The 27,476-nt window shown below is 45.3% G+C and overlaps 1 protein-coding gene across 1 annotated transcript in view; it reads right to left on the minus strand.

The window, feature by feature from the left end:
• LOC115157244 (dynamin-3) overlaps positions 1 to 27,476 on the minus strand; it is a 44,778-nt gene that overhangs the window by 6,770 nt on the left and 10,532 nt on the right. The window contains exons 4-18 of the mRNA XM_029705329.1: positions 27,173 to 27,322; positions 26,817 to 27,020; positions 26,544 to 26,642; positions 16,220 to 16,380; positions 15,919 to 16,061; positions 15,685 to 15,820; positions 15,495 to 15,562; positions 13,800 to 13,938; positions 13,552 to 13,638; positions 13,271 to 13,341; positions 12,586 to 12,646; positions 8,654 to 8,767; positions 3,744 to 3,853; positions 3,168 to 3,282; positions 514 to 690 (exon numbers count right to left, since the gene is read on the minus strand). Coding sequence (XP_029561189.1) covers positions 514 to 690; positions 3,168 to 3,282; positions 3,744 to 3,853; positions 8,654 to 8,767; positions 12,586 to 12,646; positions 13,271 to 13,341; positions 13,552 to 13,638; positions 13,800 to 13,938; positions 15,495 to 15,562; positions 15,685 to 15,820; positions 15,919 to 16,061; positions 16,220 to 16,380; positions 26,544 to 26,642; positions 26,817 to 27,020; positions 27,173 to 27,322 — 1,835 coding nt within the window. The remainder of the gene's footprint in view (positions 1 to 513; positions 691 to 3,167; positions 3,283 to 3,743; positions 3,854 to 8,653; positions 8,768 to 12,585; positions 12,647 to 13,270; positions 13,342 to 13,551; positions 13,639 to 13,799; positions 13,939 to 15,494; positions 15,563 to 15,684; positions 15,821 to 15,918; positions 16,062 to 16,219; positions 16,381 to 26,543; positions 26,643 to 26,816; positions 27,021 to 27,172; positions 27,323 to 27,476) is intronic.

Genomic DNA, 27,476 nt, shown 5'->3' on the forward strand with positions numbered 1-27,476 from the left:
TGTGTAGAGCCATGTTATTAACTGGTACTCTCTGTATAGAGCCATGTTATTACCTGGTACTCTCTGTATATAGCCATGTTATTACCTGGTACTCTCTGTATAGAGCCATGTTATTACCTCGTACTTCCTGTATATAGCCATGTTATTACCTGGTACTTCCTGTATATAGCCATGTTATGACCTGGTACTCTCAGCATATAGCCATGTTATTATTCTATATTGTTATTTATCTTTATCTTTAACTTTAACTTTCCATTGTTGGAAAAGGACTCGTTAAGTAAGCATTTCACTGTCGGTCTACAACTGTTGTTTATGTGACAAATAAAATCTGATTAGATTTTTTGTTGATTTGATTTGATTTAGCTTGCCTGGCACAAAGAAAGCATTAGAATAATCTAAAAAGTTGCACACTAGTCAGGCTCAAGCTGATGCAGAAGGTATTTTAAAGATTTCAACTACCATTTGAACCCAATTCTGATAGCACTACCCCAGCGTGAAGCAGAGGTCTCTTACGTTGCTGATCATGAGGTGCATAATGGTCTTGGGCATGAGGTCGCGGATGCACTTGTTGACGATGGCCATGTAGGAGTCGACCAGGTTGCGGATGGTTTCCACTTTCCGCTCCAGCTGAGGGTCCATGGAAAAGTTGTCCTGGGATGAGGACGAGGAGCCGCCCCCCTCACTCTCCACCTGGAGGAAAAGGGCTTTTATTTTTAACACACCTGTATTTAGCAATACAGACCTACTGGCTTGCATCTTCAGATGCAGAACAATTGTGTATATCAATGACAAATAATAATAATAATAACTTTATTTGTAGAGCGCTTTTCATTACAAATGGAAATCACAAAGCTCTGTACATCAGAAACAACCATAGCACAGGCTTTTAAAAAGGGCTAAAATCTCTTAGCAAAAATGAGTTACAAGTACGAATAGCATATCAACAAAATGTAGCCTACAGCTATTGTGGCTAGTTACATCATCTTCACACTTACATCAATCTTCAGGGAGAAAGACAGAGAGGATGGAGAGATTAAAGTGATATGATGAGTCACTTGGGAAGTGATAGGAGAGATATTACTTTTTTAAATTGTAAAAACACAGTAGCAGTCAAAAGTTTGAACACACCTACTCATTTAAGTGTATTTCTTTATTTGTACTATTTTCTACATTGTAGAATAATAGGGAAGACATCAAAACTATGAAATAACACATATGGAATGATTTAGTAACCAAAAAAGTGTTAAACAAATCAAAATATATTTTATATTTGAGATTCTTCAAAGTAGCCAATCTTTGCCTTGATGACAGCTTTGCACACTCTTGGCATTCTCTCAACCAGCTTCATGAAGAAGTCACCTGGAATGCATTTCAATTAACAGGTGTCCCTTGTTAAAAGTTAATTTCTTTCCTTCTTAAATGCATTTGAGCCAATCAGTTGTATTGCTACAAGGTAGGGGTGGTATACAGAAGATAGCCCTATTTGGTAAAAGACCAAGTCCATATTATAGCAAGAACAGCTCAAATAAGCAATGAGAAATGACAGTCCATCATTACTTTAAGACATGAAGGTCAGTCAATCTGGAAAATGTCAAAAACTTTGATAGTTTCTTCAAGTGCAGTCGCAAAAACCATCAAGCGCTATGATGAAACTGGCTCTCATGAGGACCACCACAGGAAAGGAAGACCCTGAGTTACCTCTGTTGCAGAGAATAAGTTCATTAGAGTTAACTGCACCTCAGATTGCAGCCCAAATAAATGCTTCACAGAGTTCAAGTAACAGACACATCTCAACATCAACTTTTCAGAGGAGACTGTGTGAATCAGGCCTTCATGGTCGAATTGCTGCAAAGAAACCACTACTAAAGGACACCCATATGAAGAAGAGACTTGCTTGGGCCAAGAAATACGAGCAATGGACATTAGATTGGTGGAAATATGTTCTTTGGTCTGATAAGTCCAAATTTGAGATGTTAGGATCCAACCGCTGTGTCTTTGTGAGACGCAGCATAGGTGAATGGATGATCTCTGCATGTGTGGTTCCCACAGTGGAGCATGGAGGAGGTGTGATGGTGTGGGGTTGCTTTGCTGGTGACAGTCAGTGATTTATCTAGAATTCAAGGCACACTTAACCAGCATGGCTACCACAGCATTCTGCAGCGATACACCATCCCATCTGGTTTGCGCTTAGTGGGAATATCATATGGTTTTCAACAGGACAATGACCCAACACACCTCCAGGTTGTGTAAGGACTATTTTATATGACCAAGAAGGAGAGTGATGGAGTGCTGCGTCAGATGACCTGGCCTCCACAATCACCCGACCATTGAGATGGTTTGGGATGAGTTGGAGCCAACAAGTGCTCAGCATATGTGGGAACTCTTTCAAGACTGTTGGAAAATCATTCCAGGTGAAGCTGGTTGAGAGAATGCCAAGAGTGTGCAAAGCTGTCATCAAGGCAAAGGGTGGCTACTTTGAAGAATCTCAAATATAAAATATATTTTGATTTGTTTAACACTTTTTGGTTATTACATGATTCCATTTTTCACTATTCTTCTACAATGTGGAAAATAGTACATTTGAAGAAAAACCCTAGAATGAGTAGGTGTGTCCAAACGTTTCACTGGTACTGTATACTGGACTATACATTCAAAATGCATATTTAGCAATGTACATAACCATGCAAGCACACAGGTTTAAGAAAAATTCATAAATAATAAGGATAGATATGACAGAAGTGCAACATGGGAAGGGAGTGAGGGGTAGTCATGGGTAATACGTAAAATGATAAACAGGGCAGACAGGAGATACAGTGAGTAATGCTACAGGAAGGGATTACAATTAAGTCATTTAGCAGACGCTCTTATCCATAGCGACTTACAGTTGTGAATGCATACATTTCATTTCACACATTTTTTAAATTTTTTTATTGTACTGGCCCCCCGTGGGAATCGAACCCACTACCCTGGCGTTAAACACACCATGCTGGCATTGCAAACACCATGCTCTACCAACTGAGCCACAGGGAAGGCTGTACATCACAGTGGCGGGCACCAGGGTCGGAGTCAATTCCATTTAGATTCAGCCAATTCGGCTGGCTTTGTGAATAGACTGAATGGAAATGGAATTGTCCCCAACCCTGGTGGCCCGTGTAGCAGTCACTCACATTAGAAGATCTTTCGGGGTAGACTCCAGCGCGCAGGAGAGAAGCCCTCCAACTGTCCACCTCATCCTGAGTGTCACAGGCCAGCTCCAGGAAACGGTTGTCCTTGTACACGTTCCTGTCGGACCACAACACAGGGGAGGGGAAGAGGAAGTTAGTTACACTGCTTTCAGGTCCCCTTAGGGGTCAAGGCAGGGGGTGGCAGGCCCATCTAGTTAAATAAAGCCTAGGAAGAGAAGAAGCCCACCAGCCACGTTGGTTTCTGTCTTCCTGTACAGTTTGTATTATTATTATTAGAAGTAGTGGTACCAAAGTAGGAATATTTAAAGATAATGTACACTCTTAGAAAAAAAGGTGCTATCTACAGTAGAACCTAAAAGGGTTCTTCGGCTGTCCCCATAGGTGAACCCTTTGAATAACCCTTTTTGGTTCCAGGTAGAACCCTCTGTGAAACCCATAAGGGTTCTACCTGGAACCAAAAAGGTTCCCCTATGGGCACAGCCGAAGAACCCTTTTTTTGAAGAGTGTAGCGCTACAATATTAAAAGTTAACTTTATTAGGATGTGTCTGGTTCCAGACCTCTGCTCTGTGTTGAAGATGGCGAAGGCGTGCTTGCTGGACATAAAGCCTTTCTCCACGTCTCGCACCTTCAGGTTGTCAAGAGGGAGCATGTATTTCTTCTCCTTCTCCTGAGAAACACAAACAGAAAGAAAGAGGCCATCAGGTTTGACAATAGAAACAAGCAAATGCAAAGAACCATGGCAGGGAAATGCATACTTCTTTTCTGATTGCTGTCTGATCGTTGTGTGTCAAATGATGTATATTTTTCGGTTAGATTTTGAATCAAGAGGTTGGTTTAATTGGGCGACGATCCAGGGAGAAAGAGAGAGAAGGGGAATGTGGAGACAAGGGTAAGGAGAGGGAGAAGTTAGGGGGAGCGCAGGGGAGAGGAGAGAGGGTGGGGGATCACAGAGGGGGAGATAGAGGGGAGGTGGAAAAAGGGAGGAAGAATGAGAGTGGGAGGTAGAGCGGGGGAGGAGAGGGAGGGTAAGGGAGAGAGAAAGAGAAAGCCTACATGTGGAAGTCATTAGTGTGTTGGTCAAGACACAGTCGTTCTCCACGGTACATCTGTAAGGGAGGGGGACCTGGGGCTGGAGGAAACCTTCTCGTTATGGAATGGGGAGCTGAGACAGGAGGAAACCTGGCTATGGAAACACAGATGTGGAGAAACGCAGGGGACTCAGGGGACTCTGCGGTGTGCATGTGAACATGGACAATAGAAGAAACAGAGAGCTGCTTGTCTGGATAACACTGAGCATGACAGAGTTTTAAAGGTGGGTGCAACAAGTCAAGATGGAGAGTAAAAAGTCATGTAAAATTCTCCATCACTCAATCCATCCATCCATCTCTCCATCCTCACCATCTCAATTCTTCACTCTCCCATTCTCTCTCTTTCTCTCTCTCTCTATTAACCCTCCCCCTCTTATTTCTTCAATATTTTTTCTTTCCATTCCAGAGGGGCCCACTTCCTGCCTGATTTGTCGGGTAGCGAGGGAGAGAGAGAGGGATAGAGAGGGAGAGGTAGAGAGAGAGTGAGAAAAGTAAAGCGAGAGGGGGAGAGATTAAATGACAGCCTGGTGTTGACTTAACATCTGCTACCGCTTAACAGTACAGAGACAAAGAGAAGGAGGGAGGGAAGGAGAGGAAAGAAAGAGAGAAGGAGAGAAGGAGGGAAGGAGGGAAGGAGAGGAGGGAAGGAGGGGGGGAAGAACTTCCAGAGTGAAGTTAAGAAAGAAAGGGAGACCTGAAGAAGAAACAAAACAAAGGATTTTGAAAAATGGAACAACAGAGGTGCCCAGATCTGACCCCTGCAGAGCCATGGTAGGGTGTTACTAGACAAAACAAGGGGAGTAGAAAATGAGAAATGAAAAATACACTTTGCAGACCTCTCTAGGTTGTATTCCCCAAGGGGTCACTCCAACCCAAATATGGCCACATGGGTCCCTCCCTCTTCCTCCATCTCTCTCACTCTCTTTCCCTCCCTTTCTCTTTCCTTCTCTCTTTTTTGTAATATCCCCTCCCAGAGTGCTCAGCCAGTCTGTCCCGGTCGGTCATCTGAGTGAATGTGCCACGTCAAGCCTGGATACTCTGCCTGGCCGGCATGACCCAAACGGACCGCGAGGGGAGCGACACACAGAAGCACAATAAACAAACAACCTAACGACAGAGAGAGGGAGAAGAGGTGACGCAGACGGGTGAAAAGAAAACTGATTTTGGGGGTTCGGGTGGGGGATCCCTACTTCTTGATGCCAAAATGGAGGAGGATGAGGGAGGAAGGCAAAGAGCAGCAACCGTGCAGCCCTACTGCCTATGGAATGGCCTGACACTCTGAGTCTGTCTGTCCGGCTCCGTCCTCCCAGTGTTCAGACTACCTGTTCATTGTCATACTGGTGTACAGTAGTCTGCACATTGGTTAGACTGGGCAGGGAAGCACTTCTCTTCTCTTTGGGGAAACATTGGCTTTGAAGGAGTGGGTTTGATTAGCCACACTCCACCATGGAGCATCTTCCAGAGCTGACTGCTCGTCTCTGCTTCCTCCTTTACTGTGTGTGTTAGCTATCGGTTCTCACTAGGGCATCATACTTGTACTTTGTGACTGCTGTAACTGCATTTTTTTGAAGACTTATTTTATTTATGCAACACATGTATAACATCAGTTTCCTGAAGAAAATGCCTATGCTATAACAAAGTTGTTGTTTTTTCATAGTCAGGTCTAGACCAATGTGTGTTAATGTCTTTGAAACAGTCTTTCTGCTAAATGTACAGTACAACAGTAATAGAAATGTATAGGCTCCCTTGCACAAAGAATTCAGCCCTGATTGGCTCTGGTGCAGTAAAGGGAGGAGCAGCAGCGGCTCCATAGAATCAGACAGAACAGTGGTCAACCCATCCATCAACTCCTGCTTCAAATACAAACACATACTTCTAGTACTTCATTGGGGTTGGGTTGGGCGGTTACAGTAACTATGTTGCCTAAATATACAGTCAAACTCATAGTGATAAAATATAATACTAAATTATTTCATTCTGTGATCAAACTATTGTGTGAAAGATGATCTTCATATTGCCCAGTGTGTGCAATCAGCAAAAAATATTACTTCACTGATGATATAATAAACCAGCTAGGAGAGAAGCCTGGTGGTTTGGTAGTTTGGTGGGGTTAGTAGATGGTGGTGTTGAGAGGATGTATAGGAATCAGTGGTTTTGTTGGGATAAAGTACCGTATTGGTGGTGTTGAGAGGATGTATAGGAATCAGTGGTTTTGTTGGGATAAAGTACCGTATTGGTGGTGTTGAGAGGATGTATAGGAATCAGTGGTTTTGTTGGGATAAAGTACCGTATTGGGGTTGTATACTGTATAGAGATTGGAATTAGTGGTGGGTGTAGTATGCTTGCTAGGATTAGCAATGGTGTTGGGAATGCTTTTACTGTACTGTTAGGGTGGTATTTCAGAGGCTGTGGGTTGGTATTGCTGATAGATGGTTTGCATAATGAAGGGGTATTTTACTGTACTGTTAGGGTGGTATTTCAGAGGCTGTGGGTTGGTATTGCTGATAGATGGTTTGCATAATGAAGGGGTATTTTACTTTACTGTTAGGGTGGTATTTCAGAGGCTGTGGGTTGGTATTGCTGATAGATGGTTTGCATAATGAAGGGGTATTTTACTGTACTGTTAGGGTGGTATTTCAGAGGCTGTGGGTTGGTATTGCTGATTGATGGTTTGCATAATGAAGGGGTATTTTACTGTACTGTTAGGGTGGTATTTCAGAGGCTGTGGGTTGGTATTGCTGATTGATGGTTTGCATAATGAAGGGGTATTTTACTGTACTGTTAGGGTGGTATTTCAGAGGCTGTGGGTTGGTATTGCTGATAGATGGTTTGGATATTGAAAGGGTATTGGGTTCAGAAACAGAGAGGGAGGAATATTGTAATTTAATAGGGGATTTCTCCCCACTGAATCATTGGAGGCTGATGTTTGAATTAAAAACTTGCCAAGAATGTGTGCTGTTCCAGAGAAACTGCCAACTGCACCAAGAAAGAGGCGGAGGGGGGGGCAGAGCTAGAGAGTGTGTGTGTGTGTGTGTATAAATGTGTGTGTGTGTGTGTGTGTGTGTGTGTGTGTGTGTGTGTGTGTGTGTGTGTGTGTGTGTATATATGTGTGTGTGTGTGTGTGTGTGTGTGTGTGTGTGTGTGTGTGTGTGTGTGTATATATGTGTGTGTGTGTGTGTGTGTGTGTGTGTGTGTGTGTGTGTGTGTGTGTGTGTGTGTATATATGTGTGTGTGTGTGTGTGTGTGTGTGTGTGTGTGTGTGTGTGTGTGTGTGTGTGTGTGTGTGTGTGTGTGTGTGTGTGTGTGTATATATGTGTGTGTGTGTGTGTGTGTGTATGTGTGTGTGTGTGTGTGTGTGTGCGTGTGTCCAGTGTGTGTGTGTGTGTAGAATAAATATACAGTAAAACGCACAAGGAAAGTAAAGAAATGCTTGGTTGAATGTCAGAACTGCTTGAGAGTCAATGCAACATGAGAATGTCTACGATCCACCCAGTTAAAGTCTACACCTATTAATAATCAAATAATGCCTTATAAAGCCAACACATAACTGTTTTTGTGTAAATGTGTGTGTTTGTATAATGTGTGTGAGTATGTGTGACCAGTGGTTTGATTTGAGATTGTTCCAATTGTGCAAAAGAAAACCAAATGCCTTAACTCCCAACGGAGTGAGAGAGGAGAGGTGGAGAGAGAGAAAGAGAGACAGAAAGAAAAGATGGGGAAACTCAAAGACAAAGTGGCGAGACAGTTGATTGGGCCACAAGCAGTCCACATAGTTTAATCCTCTCTATGTTCAGAATGTGGTCGATACACAGCCATGTTCACTGGGCAGGACTCAAAAGTATTTTATATCCTCTTCCCGCTCTCTCTTTCTATGGATGTCATCTGCTGACCAGTGCATGGATTGGCTGACTCCGGGAGTTGCCGTGTGTCTGCCTGTCTACACTTGCTGTGCAGAACTTCCTGGAACCTGTACAGCAGGCACAGACAGGCAGACAGACACCAGCCCACCAAGCTATGATGAACGCAACATTCAGACAATCAAGGAGCACCCTGCATCTCAAGGGGAGGGGAAACCCCACTGAAGAGCCAATGGGGAACCACCGTTGAGTTGTGATTCAGTAGGTAGTCAGAAGGTATGATTTATAATATATCCTCTACAGATATATCAAACAAAAGAGACTCTTATGACATTGGAATTGGACAGGAATTCAAAATGATGTATATTCTACCATTTGTTTACCCTGCCCTCCCTTCTGCCAGACATTAACCAGAAATGGTGTTCCAATCCACCAACACCAGAAATCTAGCCATAAACTGCATCAAACTTACTGTGATTGACTACTGTACTAACCCACCCTGAAGAGGGTTGACTATCTCACCTCGTCATCCTTGAACCAGGACAGGCTCTCAGCGGTCAGGACGAACCAGTACTCCTTGGCCCCACCTTTAATGATGCTGATGTTGTTGATGGTTAGCCAGCCCTTACGGATGACCTGTAGAGAGGGCAGGGGGCAGAAGTTAGAGATCAGGGGATAAGAGATGGGGCCATAGTGGTGGTTGGTGTTGTGATTGGCAGGAAGAACATTTTGACAGGTTTAAAGGCACTGAACAGTTGTCAGGTCAACACAGAAGCTACACCTACTGTACCCATCCTCCACTGATTACTTCCATCACATTCTGTCAAACCTGGCTCGCTAGGCTACTATACATAACCAAACCTGGCTAACTAGGCTACTATACATAACCAAACCTGGCTCGCTAGGCTACTATACATAACCAAACCTGGCTAACTAGGCTACTATACATAACCAAACCTGGCTCGCTAGGCTAAAATACATAACCAAACCTGGCTCGCTAGGCTACTATACATAACCAAACCTAGCTCGCTAGGCTACTATGCATAACCAAACCTGGCTCGCTAGGCTACTATACATAACCAAACCTGGCTAACTAGGCTACTATACATAACCAAACCTGGCTCGCTAGGCTAAAATACATAACCAAACCTGGCTCGCTAGGCTACTATACATAACCAAACCTAGCTCGCTAGGCTACTATACATAACCAAACCTAGCTCGCTAGGCTACTATACATAACCAAACCTGGCTCGCTAGGCTACTATACATAACCAAACCTGGCTCACTAGGCTAATATACATAACCAAACCTGGCTCACTAGGCTACTATACATAACCAAACCTGGCTCGCTAGGCTACTATACATAACCAAACCTGGCTAACTAGGCTACTATACATAACCAAACCTAGCTCGCTAGGCTACTATACATAACCAAACCTGGCTCGCTAGGCTACTATACATAACCAAACCTGGCTCACTAGGCTAATATACATAACCAAACCTGGCTCACTAGGCTACTATACATAACCAAACCTGGCTCGCTAGGCTACTATACATAACCAAACCTGGCTAACTAGGCTACTATACATAACCAAACCTGGCTCGCTAGGCTAAAATACATAACCAAACCTGGCTCGCTAGGCTACTATACATAACCAAACCTGGCTCGCTAGGCTACTATACATAACCAAACCTGGCTCGCTAGGCTACTATACATAACCAAACCTAGCTCGCTAGGCTACTATACATAACCAAACCTAGCTCGCTAGGCTACTATACATAACCAAACCTGGCTCACTAGGCTAATATACATAACCAAACCTGGCTCACTAGGCTACTATACATAACCAAACCTGGCTCGCTAGGCTAATATACATAACCAAACCTGGCTGGCTAGGCTAATATACATAACCAAACCTGGCTGGCTAGGCTAATATACATAACCAAATCTGGCTTGCTAGGCTAATATACATAACCAAACCTGGCTTGCTAGGCTAATATACATAACCAAACCTAGCTCGCTAGGCTACTATACATAACCAAACCTGGCTCGCTAGGCTACTATACATAACCAAACCTGGCTCGCTAGGCTACTATACATAACCAAACCTGGCTGGCTAGGCTAATATACATAACCAAACCTGGCTTGCTAGGCTAATATACATAACCAAACCTGGCTTGCTAGGCTAATATACATAACCAAACCTGGCTGGCTAGGCTAATATACATAACCAAACCTGGCTTGCTAGGCTAATATACATAACCAAACCTGGCTTGCTAGGCTAATATACATAACCAAACCTGGCTTGCTAGGCTACTATACATAACCAAACCAATTGTGCACAAAGGTGATGTATGAATAATAAAATACAATGAGAAAGTGTGTTGTGTGAGAACTCCAAGTTAATCGATTGTGTCAGTGTGTATCTTTGTGACTCAACCAGACCACAACATGTGACTGAGTTCCGTTCGGTGACAGTCTTCTGGCACAACAAGGCACTAGGGTGACAGTCACAAACACAGGTCTGTGTCACAGTGTTAAGAGGTGGCTGTTGGGTTATTAGTGCTTCATTACATCCCCAAAACACACAATATTAGCATTATAGCATTAGTGCTACATCAGTGTCCATTGTGTTAGGTGTGTTAACCAGCAGGCACAACAAGCCAGAGGATTGAGTGAATATTAAGTTAGGTGTCTCAGATGGCATAGAACCACTAAGGGGGTTACCCAAACAGTTCATTTATAAAGTCTTGATTTTTTTCAGTTGTGGCACAAATCAAAGATTTTTCCAACACCATTTGTATTGGAAGACTGATTGTGACAGGTAACCCCCTGTGGTCACCGGGATGAGGGAGTGTCATAATGTAAACTGTTGCTCTTACAATCAGGCCTGAGGCGGGAGGAGAGGAGGCCTGAAACAGGAAGGAAGTGGGCCGTTAAAACACCTGGGGCACCACATTACGTGGGTACCACGTCTGGATACAACCTCACGACTGGAACCTGCCACACCTGGCTCAAATACATCAAGGCAAATACATTCTAATACTTGAGTTGTGGTTGATTTAGCTTGGCGTTTGTACTTTTGGGACTATTCCATTGGTTCCATTGTCCAGCAGGCAAACTAAATCAACGCAGATCAAGTATTTAAAAGTATTTGACATATGTGTTTGCCATAGCAGTTGAGTGGGTTCAAGTTAGCATACCTTGATTTAAGCTTGAGAAGTGGAAAAAGCTATAAACAGCAGCACACTCAAAGTGGCCACAAGAGGGAGCCACACTCAATGAGCAGTAGAGTAGAGGAACTATTTTTAAATGTTTTATTTTATTTTATTAGGATCCCCATTAGCTACCGCTAAAGCAGGCAGCAGGCATAGCCCAACCCTAACCCCAACGAGTAATACTCACCAACCAGACCACACACCCAAAACAGGGCAGCTCAGATTCTCACTAAGGGCTTGGGATGAAATGCATGGGGGCACCTTGATGATATAGAAGGGGTTCAAACACAGTGATGATGGTAAACAGAAAGTAAAAACATCCATTTGGTTTGTACACACTGACATAATAATAAGTGTCACCATCCAAGTGAAAAAGACACACAAAGGCTATCGAAAGGTACCCAAAATCAACAGGAAATGCAAAAAACATGCGACACACAGGTAATGGATGTATAACATACTGGGGTATACATACCATGTGTGTACAAATGAATGATAGATAAAGAAACCAATAAAAGAGTCTGTGTCCCTATGGTTCTGTTTCCTCTTCTATGGTCCTGTTTTCTCCTCTATGGTCCTGTTTCCTCCTCTATGGTCCTGTTTCGTCCTCTATGGTCCTGTTTCCTCCTCTATGGTCCTGTTTCCTCCTCTATGGTCCTGTTTTCTCCTCTATGGTCCTGTTTCCTCCTCTATGGTCCTGTTTTCTCCTCTATGGTCCTGTTTCCTCCTCTATGGTCCTGTTTCCTCCTCTATGGGCCTGTTTCCTCCTCTATGGGCCTGTTTCGTCCTCTATGGGCCTGTTTCCTCCTCTATGGGCCTGTTTCGTCCTCTATGGTCCTGTTTCCTCCTCTATGGTCCTGTTTTCTCCTCTATGGTCCTGTTTCCTCCTCTATGGTCCTGTTTCCTCCTCTATGTTCCTGTTTCCTCCTCTATGGGCCTGTTTCGTCCTCTATGGTCCTGTTTCCTCCTCTATTGGCCTTTTTCCTCCTCTATGGTCCTGTTTCCTCCTCTATGGTCCTTCCTCCTCTATGACCTGCAGCCCACTGTGTGAGCCAGGGCACCCTTGACCCTTTGCCCAAGTGTGTGTGTGTGTGTGTGTGTGTGTGTGTGTGTGTGTGTGTGTGTGTGTGTGTGTGTGTGTGTGTGTGTGTGTGTGTGTGTGTGTGTGTGTGTGTATGTGTGCACGTGTGTACATGCGTGTGTGTGGGTATTTCAGATCCTCCTCTATGTCTCACCTGGCTGACCTGGCTTGCAGCATTACTCTGCTTGCTGCTCTGCTTACTGCTCTGCTGTGCACTATGGAGGAGAGACAGAGAGACAGAGAGAGACAGCAGAGAGACAGCAGAGAGACAGAGAGAGACAGCAGAAAGACAGCAGAGAGACAGCAGAGAGACAGAGACAGCAGAGAGACAGAGACAGCAGAGAGACAGCAGAGAGACAGAGAGAGACAGAGAGAGACAGAGGGAGACAGAGGGAGACAGAGGGAGACAACAGCGAGAAATAGCAGAAAGACAGAGAGATGCAGCAGAGAGACAGAAAGAGACAGCAGAGAAACAGCAGAGAGACAAAAAGAGACAGCAGAGAGACAGCAGAGAGACAGAAAGAGACAGCAGAGAGACAGAGAGACACATCAGAGAGACAGCAGAGACAGAAAGAGACAGCAGAGAGACAGCAGAGAGACAGAGAGAGAGATAGCAGAGAGACAGCAAAGAAATAGAGAGAGACAGATAGAGACAGCAGAGAGAGATAGGAGGTTAGCACAGGAGAAAGGGAAACAGACAAGAGAGGGAGAAGTCTGTCAAAGTACTGTCTGCAGGTATTCAGTATCCGTTTCGAACGCTCACACCCCCCCACCACCACCATCTCCACTATGTAAAGAAAATAGCAGGCCATTAAAGGCAGGCCTAGTCAGTCATTTACTTAGCAAAGCCTATGAAGTCCTCATGGTTAGTGTTGATGTACGAGAGCTGGACATCGATCAGCAGCAACACCTGAAATTGGAGACAGAAAGATATGGTCAACAATACATGCAGGCAATTACAGTGTAGTATTACTAGCCCCTTGGTCAATAATTATACCATAATCATTTGTACTGTGTGTGTGTGTGTGTGTGTGTGTGTGTGTGTGTGTGTGTGTGTGTGTGTGTGTGTGTGTGTGTGTGTGTGTGTGTGTGTGTGTGTGTGTGTGTGTGTGTGTGTTACCTGGTCCTTGGCCCTACTCTCTCTGTCTCTGATGTGTGAGGTCACAATTCTCTCGGTTTCCTCACGCAGTCTGGGGAAGCAATCCAGCTGAAAACACACACACACACACACACACACACACACACACACACACACACACACACAAAACCTGTTACAGTGCATCCTAGGAAATAATATAATTTAAAATATATTTTTTAAAGGAATGACAGCATACATCATAATGAGGATTGACTAAACTAAAAGGTTACCTTGTTAGTACACTGGCGCACGGTGTTGATCAGCTCCTGAATGACCATGTCCACACACTTGATACACGGCTCCTTGATCTTCACTATCTGCTTCTTCACAATGGCCTCAAATGCCATGTCTGGAGTGAACAGGCCAGTCCTGCAGCGCACAGAGAGAGAAAAAGAGAAAGAGAGAGAGAAAAGAGAGAGAAAATAGAACAGTCAATAAAGCAGATGTGTGTGGGAGGAAATAGTGGATAGGAGCTAAGCTAAGCTTAGGATCTTGGGACTAAACACCTCCCTCTGCAACTGGATCCTGGACTTCCTGACGGACCGCCCCCAGGTGGTGAGGGTAGGTAGCAACACATCTGCCACGCTGATCCTCAACACTGGAGCCCCCCAGGGGTGCATGCTCCATCACCTGCTGTACTCCCTGTTCACCCACGACTGCATGGCCAGGCACGACTCCAACACCATCATTAAGTTTGCAGACGACACAACAGTGGTAGGCCTGATCACCGACAACGACGAGACAGCCTATAGGGAGGAGGTCAGAGACCTGGCCGGGTGGTGCCAGAAAAACAACCTATCCCTCAACGTAACCAAGACTATGGAGATGATTGTGGACTACAGGAAAAGGAGGACCGAGCACGCCCCCATTCTCATCGACGGGGCTGTAATGGAGCAGGTTGAGAGCTTCAAGTTCCTTGGTGTCCACATCACCAACAAACTAGAATGGTCCAAACACACCAAGACAGTCGTGAAGAGGGCACGACAAAGCCTATTCCCCCTCAGGAAACGAAAAAGATTTGGCATGGGTCCTGAGATCCTCAAAAGGTTCTACAGCTGCAACATCGAGAGCATCCTGACTGGTTGCATCACTGCCTGGTATGGCAATTGCTCAGCCTCCGACTGCAAGGCACCATAGAGGGTAGTGCATAGGGCCCAGTACATCACTGGGGCAAAGCTGCCTGCCATCCAGAACCTCTACACCAGGCGGTGTCAGAGGAAGGCCCTAAAAATTGTCAAAGACCCCAGCCACCCCAGTCATAGACTGTTCTCTCTACTACCGCATGGCAAGCAGTACCAGAGTGCCAAGTCTAGGACAAAAAGGCTTCTCAACAGTTTTTACCCCAAGCCATAAGACTCCTGAACAGGTAATCAAATGGATACCCGGACTATTTGCATTGTGTGGCCCCCCTCCCCCCAACCCCTCTTTTACGCTGCTGCTACTCTGTTAATCATATATGCATAGTCACTTTAACTATACATTCATATACATACTACCTCAATTGGCCTGACCAACCAGTGCTCCCACACATTGGCCAACCGGGCTATCTGCATTGTGTCCCACCCACCACCCGCCAACCTCTCTTGTACACTACTGCTACTCTCTGTTCATCATATATGCATAGTCACTTTAACCATATCTACATGTACACACTACCTCAATCAGCCTGACTAACCGGTGTTTATATGTAGCCTCGCTACTGTTTTTCACTGTTATTACTGTTGTTTTTATTTCTTTACTTACGTATTGTTCTCCTAATACCTATTTGGCACTATTGGTTAGCGTCTGTAAGTAAACATTTCACTGTAAGGTCTACACCTGTTGTATTCGGCGCACGTGACAAATAAACTTTGATTTGATTTGAGAGTGAGAGGTGGAGGTGGTATGAGAGTGGTAAACAGTAATAATATAAAATAAACACCCACCTGATACCGTGAATGTTCTTGATGGCGTAGCTGATCTCCCGCCGCATCTCCTTGTCATCACATTCCATCTGACAGAGAGAGAAAGAGAGAGAGAGAGAGAAAGAGAGACAGAGAGAGAGATTGAGAATGAGAGACTGTTTTTCAGCCTAGCACTCCAGGAAACAAGATATGCATCAGCCAGCTATCTAACCTTGACCAGTTCGAAGGGGAATCTCTCGTGGAAGATACGGTTGATCTTGGCTCCACCAGAGAGCTCTACAGTATCCACCTGGTCACCAGAGCCCTCGATGCGCTTCTCAAAGTCCACGGAGAACTGCTGCACCATCCTACACACACAATTTAAATTGGAATTTCAGTTGATTTACTGAATATACTGAATCAAAACGCAATTGACCCAAACCCTGATTGTGAGTGTGGAACTCACTGCAGCAGTTGCTTGGTCTTCCGTCCCGGGTCATCAGGGCGGTATCCCCGGTACTCCTCTGCCTCCTTATCCAGAGACAGAAGCTGGGTCTGCAGCTTGCTACGGAACGCCGGCAGCGTGTCGCGGATGTGGTTGGTCAATTGCTATGGCAACACAACACAAAAATTACCCTAAATATAACGTCGCTAAGCAAGCCTATTATGCTGGGCTTTAGGATGATTAGCAAGGATGTAATAACCTGTAGGAGAGACTCAGTTACTGTTCATAACCTGGTCAGTCTGCAGTCTGTTAGTTAGCCTACCTGGTTGAGGACTTTCTGCAGGCACGGGGTGCCCATCTTTTCGGCCATGTGTCTGTAGGCCGGGTGAGTGAGGAAGAACTTCCTCTCAGCAGCCATAGCCATCTTGATGTCCTTCTTCCCATCAATGTCCTTCTGACTGCGGTTCACTACTCCAATATAACCTGGCAACACACACAGATGGACAGGGTGAAACCACTCCAATATAACCTGGCAACACACACAGATGGACAGGGTGAAACCACTCCAATATAACCTGGCAACACACACAGATGGACAGGGTGAAACCACTCTAATATAACCTGGCAACACACACAGATGGACAGGGTGAAACCACTCCAATATAACCTGGCAACACACACAGATGGACAGGGTGAAACCACTCCAATATAACCTGGCAACACACACAGATGGACAGGGTGAAACCAATCTAATATAACCTGGCAACACACACAGATGGACAGGGTGAAACCACTCCAATATAACCTGGCAACACACACAGATGGACAGGGTGAAACCACTCCAATATAACCTGGCAACACACACAGATGGACAGGGTGAAACCACTCCAATATAACCTGGCAACACACACAGATGGACAGGGTGAAACCACTCTAAATAAACCTGGCAATACACACAGATGGACAGGGTGAAACCACTCCAATATCACCTGGCAACACACACAGATGGACAGGGTGAAACCACTCCAATATAACCTGGCAACACACACAGATGGACCGGGTGAAACCACTCCAATATAACCTGGCAACACACACAGATGGACAGGGTGAAACCACTCCAATATAACCTGGCAACACACACAGATGGACATGGTGAAACCACTCCAATATAACCTGGCAACACACACAGATGGACAGGGTGAAACCACTCCAATATAACCTGGCAACACACACAGATGGACAGGGTGAAACCACTCCAATATACCCTGGCAACACACACAGATGGACAGGGTGAAACCACTCCAATATAACCTGGCAATACACACAGGTGGACAGGGTGAAACCACTCCAATATAACCTGGCAACACACACAGATGGGCAGGGTGAAACCACTCTAATATAACCTGGCAATACACACAGATGGACAGGGTGAAACCACTCCAATATAACCTGGCAACACACACAGATGGACAGGGTGAAACCACTCCAATATAACCTGGCAACACACACAGATGGACAGGGTGATAACCACTCAAATATAACCTGGCAACACACACAGATGAACATGGTGAAACCACTCTAATATAACCTGGAAACACACACAGATGGACAGGGTGAAACCACTCCAATATAACCTGGCAACACACACAGATGGACAGGGTGAAACCACTCCAATATAACCTGGCAACACACACAGATGGACAGGGTGAAACCACTCCAATATAACCTGGCAACACACACAGATGGACAGGGTGAAACCACTCTAATATAACCTGGGAATACACACAGATGGGCAGGGTGAAACCACTCTAATATAACCTGGCAATACACACAGATGGACAGGGTGAAACCACTCCAATATAACCTGGCAACACACACAGATGGACAGGGTGAAACCACTCCAATATAACCTGGCAAAACACACAGATGGACAGGGTGATAACCACTCAAATATAACCTGGCAACACACACAGATGGACATGGTGAAACCACTCTAAATTAACCTGGCAACACACACAGATGGACAGGGTGAAACCACTCCAATATAACCTGGCAACACACACAGATGGACAGGGTGAAACCACTCCAATATAACCTGGCAACACACACAGATGGACAGGGTGAAACCACTCCAATATAACCTGGCAACACACACAGATGGACAGGGTGAAACCACTCTAATATAACCTGGGAATACACACAGATGGACAGGGTGAAACCACTCCAATATAACCTGGCAACACACACAGATGGACAGGGTGATAACCACTCAAATATAACCTGGCAACACACACAGATGGACATGGTGAAACCACTCTAATATAACCTGGCAACACACACAGATGGACAGGGTGAAACCACTCCAATATAACCTGGCAACACACACAGATGGACAGGGTGAAACCACTCCAATATAACCTGGCAACACACACAGATGGACAGGGTGAAACCACTCCAATATAACCTGGCAACACACACAGATGGACAGGGTGAAACCACTCTAATATAACCTGGGAATACACACAGATGGACAGGGTGAAACCACTCCAATATAACCTGGCAACACACACAGATGGACCGGGTGAAACCACTCCAATATAACCTGGCAACACACACAGATGGACAGGGTGAAACCACTCCAATATAAAATGGCAACACACACAGATGGACAGGGTGAAACCACTCCAATATAACCTGGCAACACACACAGATGGACAGGGTGAAACCACTCCTATATAACCTGGCAACACACACAGATGGACAGGGTGAAACCACTCCAATATAACCTGGCAACACACACAGATGGACAGGGTGAAACCACTCTAATATAACCTGGCAATACACACAGATGGACAGGGTGAAACCACTCCAATATAACCTGGCAACACACACAGATGGACAGGGTGAAACCACTCCAATATAACCTGGCAACACACACAGATGGACCGGGTGAAACCACTCCAATATAACCTGGCAACACACACAGATGGACAGGGTGAAACCACTCCAATATAACCTGGCAACACACACAGATGGACATGGTGAAACCACTCTAATATAACCTGGCAACACACACAGATGGACAGGGTGAAACCACTCCAATATAACCTGGCAACACACACAGATGGACAGGGTGAAACCACTCCAATATAACCTGGCAACACACACAGATGGACCGGGTGAAACCACTCCAATATAACCTGGCAACACACACAGATGGACAGGGTGAAACCACTCCAATATAACCTGGCAACACACACAGATGGACATGGTGAAACCACTCTAATATAACCTGGCAACACACACAGATGGACAGGGTGAAACCACTCCAATATAACCTGGCAACACACACAGATGGACAGGGTGAAACCACTCCAATATAACCTGGCAACACACACAGATGGACCGGGTGAAACCACTCCAATATAACCTGGCAACACACACAGATGGACAGGGTGAAACCACTCCAATATAACCTGGCAACACACACAGATGGACATGGTGAAACCACTCTAATATAACCTGGTAACACACACAGATGGACAGGGTGAAACCACTCCAATATAACCTGGCAACACACACAGATGGACAGGGTGAAACCACTCCAATATAACCTGGCAATACACACAGATGGACAGGGTGAAACCACTCCAATATAACCTGGCAACACACACAGATGGACAGGGTGAAACCACTCTAATATAACCTGGCAATACACACAGATGGACAGGGTGAAACCACTCCAATATAACCTGGCAACACACACAGATGGACAGGGTGAAACCACTCCAATATAACCTGGCAACACACACAGATGGACAGGGTGAAACCACTCCAATATAACCTGGCAACACACACAGATGGACAGGGTGAAACCACTCCAATATAACCTGGCAATACACACAGATGGACAGGGTGAAACCACTCCAATATAACCTGGCAACACACACAGATGGACAGGGTGAAACCACTCCAATATAACCTGGCAACACACACAGATGGACAGGGTGAAACCACTCCAATATAACCTGGCAACACACACAGATGGACCGGGTGAAACCACTCCAATATAACCTGGCAACACACACAGATGGACAGGGTGAAACCACTCCAATATAACCTGGCAACACACACAGATGGACATGGTGAAACCACTCCAATATAACCTGGCAACACACACAGATGGACAGGGTGAAACCACTCCAATATAACCTGGCAACACACACAGATGGACAGGGTGAAACCACTCCAATATACCCTGGCAACACACACAGATGGACAGGGTGAAACCACTCCAATATAACCTGGCAATACACACAGGTGGACAGGGTGAAACCACTCCAATATAACCTGGCAACACACACAGATGGGCAGGGTGAAACCACTCTAATATAACCTGGCAATACACACAGATGGACAGGGTGAAACCACTCCAATATAACCTGGCAACACACACAGATGGACAGGGTGAAACCACTCCAATATAACCTGGCAACACACACAGATGGACAGGGTGAAACCACTCCAATATAACCTGGCAACACACACAGATGGACATGGTGAAACCACTCTAATATAACCTGATAACACACACAGATGGACAGGGTGAAACCACTCCAATATAACCTGGCAACACACACAGATGGACAGGGTGAAACCACTCCAATATAACCTGGCAACACACACAGATGGACAGGGTGAAACCACTCCAATATAACCTGGCAACACACACAGATGGACAGGGTGAAACCACTCTAATATAACCTGGGAATACACACAGATGGACAGGGTGAAACCACTCCAATATAACCTGGCAACACACACAGATGGACAGGGTGAAACCACTCCAATATAACCTGGCAACACACACAGATGGACCGGGTGAAACCACTCCAATATAACCTGGCAACACACACAGATGGACAGGGTGAAACCACTCCAATATAAAATGGCAACACACATAGATGGACAGGGTGAAACCACTCCAATATAACCTGGCAACACACACAGATGGACAGGGTGAAACCACTCCTATATAACCTGGCAACACACACAGATGGACATGGTGAAACCACTCTAATATAACCTGGTAACACACACAGATGGACAGGGTGAAACCACTCCAATATAACCTGGCAACACACACAGATGGACAGGGTGAAACCACTCCAATATAACCTGGCAATACACACAGATGGACAGGGTGAAACCACTCCAATATAACCTGGCAACACACACAGATGGACAGGGTGAAACCACTCTAATATAACCTGGCAATACACACAGATGGACAGGGTGAAACCACTCCAATATAACCTGGCAACACACACAGATGGACAGGGTGAAACCACTCCAATATAACCTGGCAACACACACAGATGGACAGGGTGAAACCACTCCAATATAACCTGGCAACACACACAGATGGACAGGGTGAAACCACTCCAATATAACCTGGCAATACACACAGATGGACAGGGTGAAACCACTCCAATATAACCTGGCAACACACACAGATGGACAGGGTGAAACCACTCCAATATAACCTGGCAACACACACAGATGGACAGGGTGAAACCACTCCAATATAACCTGGCAACACACACAGATGGACAGGGTGAAACCACTCCAATATAACCTGGCAACACACACAGATGGACAGGGTGAAACCACTCCAATATAACCTGGCAACACACACAGATGGACAGGGTGAAACCACTCCAATATAACCTGGCAATACACACAGATGGACAGGGTGAAACCACTCCAATATAACCTGGCAACACACACAGATGGACAGGGTGAAACCACTCTAATATAACCTGGCAATACACACAGATGGACAGGGTGAAACCACTCCAATATAACCTGGCAACACACACAGATGGACAGGGTGAAACCACTCCAATATAACCTGGCAACACACACAGATGGACAGGGTGAAACCACTCCAATATAACCTGGCAACACACACAGATGGACAGGGTGAAACCAGTCCAATATAACCTGGCAATACACACAGATGGACAGGGTGAAACCACTCCAATATAACCTGGCAACACACACAGATGGACAGGGTGAAACCACTCCAATATAACCTGGCAACACACACAGATGGACAGGGTGAAACCACTCCAATATAACCTGGCAACACACACAGATGGACAGGGTGAAACCACTCCAATATAACCTGGCAACACACACAGATGGACAGGGTGAAACCACTCCAATATAACCTGGCAACACACACAGATGGACAGGGTGAAACCACTCCAATATAACCTGGCAATACACACAGATGGACAGGGTGAAACCACTCCAATATAACCTGGCAACACACACAGATGGACAGGGTGAAACCACTCCAATATAACCTGGCAACACACACAGATGGACAGGGTGAAACCACTCCAATATAACCTGGCAACACACACAGATGGACCGGGTGAAACCACTCCAATATAACCTGGCAACACACACAGATGGACAGGGTGAAACCACTCCAATATAACCTGGCAACACACACAGATGGACCGGGTGAAACCACTCCAATATAACCTGGCAACACACACAGATGGACAGGGTGAAACCACTCCAATATAACCTGGCAACACACACAGATGGACATGGTGAAACCACTCTAATATAACCTGGCAACACACACAGATGGACAGGGTGAAACCACTCCAATATAACCTGGCAACACACACAGATGGACAGGGTGAAACCACTCCAATATAACCTGGCAACACACACAGATGGACAGGGTGAAACCACTCTAATATAACCTGGGAATACACACAGATGGACAGGGTGAAACCTCTCCAATATAACCTGGCAACACACACAGATGGACAGGGTGAAACCACTCCAATATAACCTGGCAACACACACAGATGGACCGGGTGAAACCACTCCAATATAACCTGGCAACACACACAGATGGACAGGGTGAAACCACTCCAATATAAAATGGCAACACACACAGATGGACAGGGTGAAACCACTCCAATATAACCTGGCAACACACACAGATGGACAGGGTGAAACCACTCCTATATAACCTGGCAACACACACAGATGGACAGGGTGAAACCACTCCAATATAACCTGGCAACACACACAGATGGACAGGGTGAAACCACTCTAATATAACCTGGCAATACACACAGATGGACAGGGTGAAACCACTCCAATATAACCTGGCAACACACACAGATGGACAGGGTGAAACCACTCCAATATAACCTGGCAACACACACAGATGGACCGGGTGAAACCACTCCAATATAACCTGGCAACACACACAGATGGACAGGGTGAAACCACTCCAATATAACCTGGCAACACACACAGATGGACATGGTGAAACCACTCTAATATAACCTGGCAACACACACAGATGGACAGGGTGAAACCACTCCAATATAACCTGGCAACACACACAGATGGACAGGGTGAAACCACTCCAATATAACCTGGCAACACACACAGATGGACAGGGTGAAACCACTCCAATATAACCTGGCAACACACACAGATGGACAGGGGGAAACCACTCCAATATAACCTGGCAACACACACAGACGGACAGGGTGAAACCACTCCAATATAACCTGGCAACACACACAGATGGACATGGTGAAACCACTCTAATATAACCTGGCAACACACACAGATGGACAGGGTGAAACCACTCCAATATAACCTGGCAACACACACAGATGGACAGGGTGAAACCACTCTAATATAACCTGGCAACACACACAGATGTACAGGGTGAAACCACTCCAATATAACCTGGCAACACACATAGATGGACAGGGTGAAACCACTCCAATATAACCTGGCAACACACACAGATGGACAGGGTGAAACCACTCCAATATAACCTGGCAACACACGCAAATGGACAGGGTGAAACCACTCCAATATAACCTGGCAACACACACAGATGGACAGGGTGAAACCACTCCAATATAACCTGGCAACACACACAGATGGACAGTGTGAAACCACTCCAATATAACCTGGCAACACACACAGATGGACAGGGTGAAACCACTCCAATATAACCTGGCAACACACACAGATGGACAGGGTGAAACCACTCTAATATAACCTGGCAACACACACAGATGGACAGGGTGAAACCACTCCAATATAACCTGGCAACACACACAGATGGACAGGGTGAAACCACTCCAATATAACCTGGCAACACACGCAAATGGACAGGGTGAAACCACTCCAATATAACCTGGCAACACACACAGATGGACAGGGTGAAACCACTCCAATATAACCTGGCAACACACGCAAATGGACAGGGTGAAACCACTCCAATACAACCTGGCAACACACATAGATGGACAGGGTGAAACCACTCCAATATAACCTGGCAACACACGCAGATGGACAGATGGACAGGGTGTGATGCTTGTTGGTGTTTGCTTCTGTGTGCAAATCATTTCACCGCTGCAGTTTGATGTTATTTATTCCCTTTTATTTATGAAAATAAGCTGATACTGGCCTTTATTATTTACGATTCACTTCTGATATTTTAGCTTCATTAAATTGAGTTATATTAGGGTGTTTCTATTCCAAGAAAAACGAAAATACATTTTACAGTAGCCTGTATATTGCCCACCCAAAACATCCATTAATACAATTGAAGAATAAAAATAAAAAAAGACATAACCTAATGTGGAAGGACCACCAGAGGGCAGACGGCTCACGGATAGTAGCCCAACAAGGCATGTGAGACAAGGTAACCAGAGGCAATTAAGCACGGCTGACGGTACTAATGAGATATTCTCTTTCCCCTATAAGAGAGAGGATGGAACCAGCGAGAAGGGAGGAAGATAAACTATCTCTGGAGAATGGCTACCAAGGGAGGGGAGCTATCCAAGAAGATCCATTAAGACGGTGACAAATCTGTGATTGTTGTTATAGTTTAAAGATAATCGTCTTGTGATCCTGTGTCATCTAAAGAAGAAGATGTAGGTTGTTCCTTGGGAGATTCTCATTGACTGTGTTGGAGTGTTTGTATTGTCAGAAATACCTCAATAGAGAACTGTGTTCAATCAAGAAAACCTACTCCTGACTCGTTTATTCCACCTTTCCGCTTTAGAGTGACACCAAATTACTTGGTCTGCTCACACTAATGTTAGACAGTAGAATATAAACTATACATACTGTAGGCTAAATCATTACAACCAAATAGACCTAATTAAAACAATAGTGATAAAGGAAATGAGCAGTACCAGAGTCAAATTGGAGCGGGAGAGACGGGTGACAACCTTTTTTTATCTACTTGAATTACGTTCTGCTCCTCGCTCCACACTCACCCACTTACAGGATCTGGCATTCAGAAGCAGCCCTACTTCAGGCTATCAAAGAACAATTATATCAATGGATGGAATCAGTGAATGAATGGCTGCAGCAACCATTAAATGCTCTGACAAGCTGCATAATAAATGATGCCTAGACTAAATAACAATTAAGTAGTTCAAATGAGATAATACGTTGTTGAAACATATTGGGGGTGGCAGGTAGCCTAGTGGTTAGAGCTGTTGGACTAGTAACCAAAAGGTTGCAACTTCAAATCCCCGAGCTGACAAGGTACATATCTGTCATTCTGCCCCTAAACAGGCAGTTAACCCACTGTTCCTAGGCCATCATTGAAAATAAGAATTTATTCTTAACTGACTTGCCTAGTTAAAAAAAAAAAAAACGACTTAGCATCTAATTTTAACAACTTAGTATCTCGTTTGAATTACTTAGTAAAAAATATAATTTTTTATACTAAGTCGTTGAAACAAAATAATAAGTTGTTTGAAAAAGATAGTTAGTCGTTCAAACAAGATAATCCAAGAGTCTACATTATTTATTTTTTGCCTTGGGTTTCAGGGCTTCCATACAGATGGACAGGGTGAAACCACTCCAATATAACCTGGCAACACACACAGATGGACAGGGTGAAACCACTCCAATATAACCTGGCAACACACACAGATGGACAGGGTGAAACCACTCCAATATAACCTGGCAACACACACAGATGGACAGGGTGAAACCACTCCAATATAACCTGGCAACACACACAGATGGACAGGGTGAAACCACTCTAATATAACCTGGCAACACACACAGATGGACAGGGTGAAACCACTCCAATATAACCTGGCAACACACACAGATGGACAGGGTGAAACCACTCCAATATAACCTGGCAACACACACAGATGGACAGGGTGAAACCACTCCAATATAACCTGGCAATACACACAGATGGACAGTGTGAAACCACTCCAATATAACCTGGCAACACACATAGATGGACAGGGTGAAACCACTCTAATATAACCTGGCAACACACACAGATGGACAGGGTGAAACCACTCCAATATAACCTGGCAACACACACAGACAGACGGGATGGTGGAAAAAACATGACTGAGATACAATAAAATGGGACCAAAATGTAAGGCGAGTGAGGAGGATAGAACAGAAAATCTGATACCAAAGATGACTGAAGTAGATCGGTGGACATAGAGATGGAGAAAGAGGGACAAAGAAAGAGAGAGATTGGTAGAAAGACAGAGAAAGAGTGAGTAAGAGACAGAGAGAAAGAGATGTCCCACCTCTCCTTAGGGGCAGCAGCTTGTTCTCGAGGACTTCCCTGGCGTCTGTTCCCTCATCCATCAGATCCAGCTTGGTGATCACTCCTATGGTCCGCTGGCCTGGGGTCAGAGGTCAAAGGGTAAGGGTCAAAGGCAGAAGTCAGTCACAACACAGAGACCACGTTCATAGCTGACTTCATTGCAGATGCCTGCGAGATCTCTCAACGTCTGGATAGGTGTTTAAAATATCAGCTAACCCCATAATGTGATATAGCAATATGATCAACATCTTACCCTGGGGGTCAACGTCTTTGGCCAGTTTGAGGGCGTCTGAGTTGGCCAGGTCAGAGTTGGCCGGGGTGACAGCCAGGATGAGACAGCTCTCCCTGCAGATGAACTGCATGATCATGTCTCTGATCTGCTGCTCAATGTCCACTGGCTGGTCCCCCACGGGCACCTTGGTGATGCCAGGCAGGTCAATCAGGGTAAGGTTCAGCACTGCAGGCAGGGGGGAAAGGAGAGAGGAGGACACATCTTATAGTGAATATTAATGAACACACAGTAGGGAAGGAGAGCACAGAGATATGTATGAGAGGGAGAGAGAGAGTAAGAGAGAGAAAGAGGGTGGATGAGGGGTTAGGTATGGGTACCATGTGGTGAGTAGACGCGCAGGTTGATGGGGACGGGAGATATGCCCTTATTGGCCCCAGTAATGCGGTCAGTCTCCGCCTCAATCTCCTGGCGAACCTCATCGAAGTCAGTGAATTTCTTCCCTTTGCAGTGTAAGAACTCTGCCCATTCTGTGAAGAAAGATGCAGATAAGTATGTGTGTGTGTGTGTGTGTGTGTGTGTGTGTGTGTGTGTGTGTGTGTGTGTGTGTGTGTGTGTGTGTGTGTGTGTGTGTGTGTGTGTGTGTGTGTGTGTGTGTGTGTGTGTGCGCGCGCGTGTGCGTGT

This window comes from Salmo trutta, chromosome 21, assembly GCF_901001165.1.
Source record: "Salmo trutta chromosome 21, fSalTru1.1, whole genome shotgun sequence".
In the NCBI taxonomy this organism is placed as follows: domain Eukaryota; kingdom Metazoa; phylum Chordata; class Actinopteri; order Salmoniformes; family Salmonidae; genus Salmo; species Salmo trutta.